Genomic DNA, 6,283 nt, shown 5'->3' with positions numbered 1-6,283 from the left:
AGATCTACAAGCTCACAATGTGTTGCGACGCGATGCATTGTGAGCTTGTAGATCGGCTATTTTCAAATAGCCATGTATTAAATAGGGCTGAAGTGGTTAATATATGTTTTATAATATAATAATTTATTCTATCTGAAAACTGTGCAAAAAACTAAAGTGTTCAAATAATTGTAGTGGAGTAAAAGTGCAATATTTGAGATGAGAAGAGTAAAAGTACTGAAAACTTGAAATACTCCAGTTAAGTAAAGAAATACCTCAAAATTGTACAGTACTTGAGTAAATATACTTACCTCACTGCATTGCAGAAAGGTCTGAAATATTAGGTATAACACGCACGCACGCACGCACGCACGCACGCACGCACGCGCACACACACACACACACACACACACACACACACACACACACACACACACACACACACACACACACACACACACACACACACACACACACACACACAAATTGGCTCCTATTTTTATAACACCCTCCAACATAATTGTCTTTCCATGTTTGTACCGCTAGAGGTCATGCTTACTCTGTTGCCCAATTAAGGCAGACAGTCGAGTCGCTCCTGACCTCAGTCGCTCCTACTGTCTGTGTTCTGTGATTAGTTTCTCAAAGCAAAGCAAAGTTTGTTGTTTACCCAGGGTGTCGGACTAAGCACGAAGCTTGTTTCCAGCCGGACCCTGCATGGAAGCCTTGCTCAAGGGCTATTCAGCGGTGATTCATGATTGATGTGATGAATTGGGGAATCGAACTAGGGACCTTCCGGTATCAAGGCCGCCCCTCTAACCACTAGGCCACCGCTGCCACTAAACTGGTCACAGACCAATTTAGGCTTTTTTCATTTGCTGAGAGGGAATTTGTGGCAAGGTCGGAAAGAGGTGGGGACAAAAAATGACATTTCAAAAAGTGATGTGTTGTGTTGTGTAGACCTACATGTCCTCCTCAGTGCAAATGTTGCATATCAGCATTATGCTGTTCAAAATGCAAAGCATCAATGCAACTACCTATTCATAGATGTAGAAGACTAGGGATTCTGTATGGTTTAACAGAGAAAACAGCCGCAGCGTTTTGCCCTATGGAACATCCTAGTAGTGCAGTACATTCCTTTATGCTTTGTCACTTAATGGCAGAAATAAATAATGCAGGTCACTGTGTCTTTGGATAGGTTGAGCTAAATTCAGATAATTCAATGTTTCAAAAAAATTAAGGACTCATTTAAACAGCATCATATAATCATAAAGTCAATCATAAATCACTCAAAATGTCAAAAGGAATAACATTCAAACATTTGAATTTTCTCCCCATACTCGTCTACATTGATTTGTAAGCATTTTATTTTATTCTCATAAGGTATATATTTCAGTTATATACAGTGTTCATCTCTATTGCAGATTTGCTATCACCATTTGTAATTAATTATGATCAGTCAACTTGGCAGTTAAGTGTATGTTCATACAAAATGTAAATTTGATTTAAGAACTGTTTTACATATCAAATTTGTTTCCAGGCAGGCACACACAGCCACACACACACACACTCACACTCACATCACTCATAAAATCAACTGTACTAATTTCACATCGCTTTTATAGACTTATTTTCACTTTAATGAACACCAACTGTATTTTTTAAACAAAAAAAGCACAACAAATGTTCCAGGGAAAAGAGTCTTGACAACAAGTTGGATGATCTTCGGTATGTTTTCATAGCCACATCAAATTGTAAATTCTATATAGATATACTCGCTCAACAAGTCTGCATAAATCTGTCACATTAGATACAATTTACTTCGCAGTGGAACTATCACCACTTCAGTGTAATAATTATTGCAAACCAGTTGACCAATTTAAGGCTTCCAAGTTCATTAGCAGAGTAAAGTAATCCTGTCACTTCAAACTGGGCCTGCATGCCACTCGCTCAATCGGACCCTTAAAAAGAGTGCCTCCTGATGATACTTCAAAACAAAGGCCCCAAAATGTAGTGTTGTCATCTTTCTTTTTTTCATTATTTTTTTTCCAGAGACACTAGATTATTTCAACATTTAAATAAATCACTGCATTTACATCTTATAAAAACAACATTTTTATGCCAATATTTTCTTTCCATCAAGAGTGGCAGATAAAGAAATGTTTTAAATATGTTATCATTTGTTGTTTTTGCCATACTAGTATGCATCCTGTCTTTACTCTCTGAACAGAGCCGGGGAGACACAGGGGAGCGACATGATGTGATGGGCTGATTGAGTGCCAAGGATGGGACGTGAGGGTAGACGGGTGAAGATAAGACCATGAAACACTGCGATTTAGATTTCTGTGGAACATTGTCTGCAAGAATGCTTGCATTATACAGTATACAACGTAGTACCATGCTAGCGCTGCTCGCCTCATCCTAACCGTTTATTAGCGATGGAGAATCAGTGCTTTTGCCATAAGTTCAGAACTATCGCCAAGAAAACAGCATAAACTATTATTAACCCCATTCTGCCCAGGCGCCTTCTGCTTTTTAACCAATCACAATGCTCAAAAAGAAGAAAGAAAAAAAAAAGGGGGGGGTGGTGGGGGCAGCTGTGAACAAACGGCAGGGGCAAGAAAAGTGTTTGTACATAAAACAAACAACAAAAGTAAACAAAACAGCAACACAGGATATCATACTTCATGCGTTGAAAAGTGGTAAAGAGAAAGGAGGCGGGTGGAAAAAATTCACAGTTTCTTCAACTACAACTCTTTTTTTTTTTTTTGCGCGCGAGTGCATGTTAGGTTGGATGGGAAGAGTGATGCAGAATACGCGTCCACACGGGGGGTTAGCAATCTCGCAGGTCATAGTGTTTGTGCATGAGGTTAGCAGTGGTAAATCATCTGATTGGGCCATTGTGTGTACCAGTAACATTGTCTCATGATTGATCATCATCATCTCCTAGTGGACAGAATGGGGGTAAGTACATTCCTTGTCTGACTGAAATGGATTTGTTATATAGAAAAGTCTCTCGATTCCAACGCCTGGTTAAATTCTTGGCTTCGTCTGTCGTCTTGTTTTTTTTCTTCTTCTTTTTTTGTTTTTTTGTCTTTTTTTTGTTGATTAAGTTTCTTTAGAGAAATGAAGCCTGCTTGCTTTAAGTGCGCTGTGGGTCTCCCTCTTTCTCTGGTCTGCACTGGGGGGGGGCCAAGGCAGCTATGACGCTGGGCTGGGAGGTCCGCGCTGGAAGGAAGGGGGGGGGGGGGGGGGGGTTCGGGGGCTGGAGGAAGGTAACCGTGGGGCAAGGGGCAGCTTTCCTTCTTCAGACGGGGGGAAGGGGAGCTGCTTTGCGCTGCAGTAGATACTGGTGGATGTCGTCTGCGTCGCGCTTCAGCCACGCGGCGTTGAGGAGAATGTTCTCACAGCACTGCTGCACCGTGCGCTCTGCTGCAGGGGCGTGGTGGCTCTCGAAGAAACTCTGTGGAGGAGGGGGGGGGGGGAAAGAGGAGGGGCGGGGTTACAAACAAATTATTTTGTGTTGTCATTTACAGCAGTGGTTTTCAAACTTTTTTTGTCAAGGACCCCCAAATTGATACGCATTTATTTGGCCATGGACCCCCATCTGAAAATGTTTAGTTTGTTCCAGGGACGCCCAGCAGATAAGATTTGTGTAAAAAAACAAATCAAAATTATTCACAATCTTGCAAACATTTTCGGATGTTTTTCATAAAATGTCAAAAATAGCCAAAGTATAAATGGATAAAGCAGTTAAAATGATTGTGATGCTGTATTAAAATTTGCTGGTTTATGAAACAGTATGAAAGGAGCGGCCACAAAATAGAGCTGTGTTTCATAAACAATTAGCACAATATGTAGAATTATGATGTTTTGGCATAGCCACACAGCCAACCAGTTGAAATTGCAGATTGAGTCGGCCATACCAGCCATGACCAAAACAAAAAAGGATGGTCATTTTGCATTTTAAAACAAAATGCCAGACATCAGAGGGTTAACCTTTGGAACATGATTGGACATGCATTCTATTGCTAGTTTGACCACTTCAAATACTCTTTCATCTTAAAACAATGAATAACCGAAAATAGGCTATCTACAAGCTTACAACACGCCGCAGCGTGACGTGTTGTAAGCTTGTAGATCTAGCCTATTTTCGGTGCATAGCACGCTTCCACAGAACACATGCCGACATGCCGAATCCAAATGACTGAAATCAGTCATGGGCGACTGAGAACTTTAATACATGAGCATGAGGCACAACACAAAATGTCACAGGAGAAAGGCATGATGATGACATGCAAACAAATGTAATTATAAACCTTTTTTTTGTGTAGTGTGAGTGAGAGGGCCCCACTAAACAGGGCTAAAAAAAACTTGCACACATAATAAATTTTTCTTTAAAGAAGTGTTCTTGTGAGCCTGAAGGAGCTGGATTTGTATTACAATTTGTTTAAATACCGTATATCCATTTTCAAAAAGCAGGTGTAATGTAAATAACGCAGGGCGCTCACCTTCACTTCAGCCGCCATTTTGTCAACAGCGAATCCATCAACAGAGAGCTGCAGAGACGGATGAACAAAGAATCCACATCACATGACATTGTTATGCTTCTCAAATTCTAGTATTCTGTTTCAATACATGTCCTGCTTCAGAGAGAAATCCCTGCCATATTATATACACAGTATTATAGACAAAATAGTTTTGGAGAAGAGCGAGGCCAGATCACAATCTACCATATCGTCTCTGTCGGGTGGAACTTCTGTTAGTCAAAACCTTTGCTCAATAGCATTGTTAGTTTTTGTTTAAGAAAATGAAATAAAATCCATATAACATTTTTAATACTCATCTTTCTTTCAAATAGAATGGAAATAAAATGAAAGATGAAAGAAAGAAATCCAGAAAATGTTTTATACTCAATACTCATCTTTCTTGATAAAGATTGAATAATGTGATAAAGAAAAACATTTGGCAGATAAATTACATAACTTATATCTTGCCTGATAGCAATAAAAAAGAATCTGAGCTTTTTTTATTGCTGATGTAACTGTTTGCCATGACTCATGACTGAGTTGAATAAGTCCATTTATTTGCATCAGCCCAATTGATTGGAAAAGTACATCTAAATTTGTATTGACATTTGGATGGAAACAAGAGAAATGCCAACATTACCGAAAAGCAGTTTGTAAAGCCTGAGTTATGCATAGTTGCATGTGTGTGTTGCGCCCCAGAAATAGCAGATCTACAGTACATCTAGAAGTACAAGCTCACAATATGCTGCAGCGCAATGCGGTGTGAGCTTGTAGATCTGCTATTTTCGGTGCGCAACACTGGCACACAACCAAGTATAGATCAGGCATAAAGTAGCTGAAGGACATACAGTACAGGATGTTGAACACTTTCCCAGATGCAGAGGGAAAATAAAAACATACTGTACCACTGCAATTCAATAAGCCAGCATCCATTCAATTGGAAATCAAAGTCACTTTTTTCTCTAAAACAAATAAATATAAAGGAATTTGTCTGTGTAAACCATACAACTCCAAACGGTAACACAAATTATAACAAGGGCAAATGAGAAGTGTGCAGAGCCGAGCCACTTATACCACTGCCAGATGACCTCAGTGTCCTAAACATGACCTCGGTGTCCTAAAAATAGCTTGAGACGAGCATTGACATGCAGTCTCATCCTTCTACGAGACGTTATGCCGTAAGAGACCATGTTAATCAATAACTGATCTTCTTGACTTTTGACCACCAAAATTGCAACATATGTCAAATACCGAGTGAGAGATATATGTAAATAATATGTAAAGTTTCATGGCCTTGTGTTGTGTGATACGGACATAAGCACATAGGCACACAGAAAGACGCGCAGACTCAAAGCTCATTACAATAGTTTTGCAATCACCTCACAGCTCAACATTTTACTTACTTACTGTGTGTGTACCAACCACACACACACACACACACACACACACACACACACACATATACAGGGAACAGCAGAATACATACACTGTATACTACTTAGTAGTAGGGATGGGACGATAATCGTCATTATCGTGATAAAAATGTAAACACTAATCGTATCGCAGGGATTTAAATGTATCGTGAAATTGTCCTCCGTCATACACCAGGATGAATTACCTTTGGTTAAGCTACAAATTCAGTACCACTTAAACCCTCTATACCGACTTGATAAAACAGACCTGTAAAGAGTGCAATCTTAAATCTGCAACGGTTTGTGAGCTTTTAGATCTGCCATTTTTGGCGAACGTTCCCCCCAGGATAGGCATGCTGGGGGTTC

The 6,283-nt window shown here is 39.8% G+C and overlaps 1 protein-coding gene across 2 annotated transcripts in view; it reads right to left on the bottom strand.

Annotated features, from left to right (window-relative positions):
- Window positions 1-1,593: 1,593 nt before the first annotated feature.
- npepps (aminopeptidase puromycin sensitive) overlaps window positions 1,594-6,283 on the bottom strand; it is a 33,693-nt gene continuing 29,003 nt past the window's right edge. For both annotated transcript variants that reach the window (XM_084084907.1, XM_084084908.1), the window contains exons 22-23: window positions 4,488-4,535; window positions 1,594-3,439 (exon numbers count right to left, since the gene is read on the bottom strand). In XM_084084907.1, the coding sequence (XP_083941033.1) occupies window positions 3,284-3,439; window positions 4,488-4,535 (204 nt within the window). In that variant the 3' untranslated portion in view covers window positions 1,594-3,283. The remainder of the gene's footprint in view (window positions 3,440-4,487; window positions 4,536-6,283) is intronic.

Source organism: Gymnoscopelus microlampas (genome assembly GCF_963454915.1).
Source record: "Gymnoscopelus microlampas genome assembly, chromosome: 2".
In the NCBI taxonomy this organism is placed as follows: Eukaryota; Metazoa; Chordata; class Actinopteri; order Myctophiformes; family Myctophidae; genus Gymnoscopelus; species Gymnoscopelus microlampas.
Note: the sequence above shows the minus strand (reverse complement) of the source record. Positions and strands in the feature narration are given on the sequence as shown.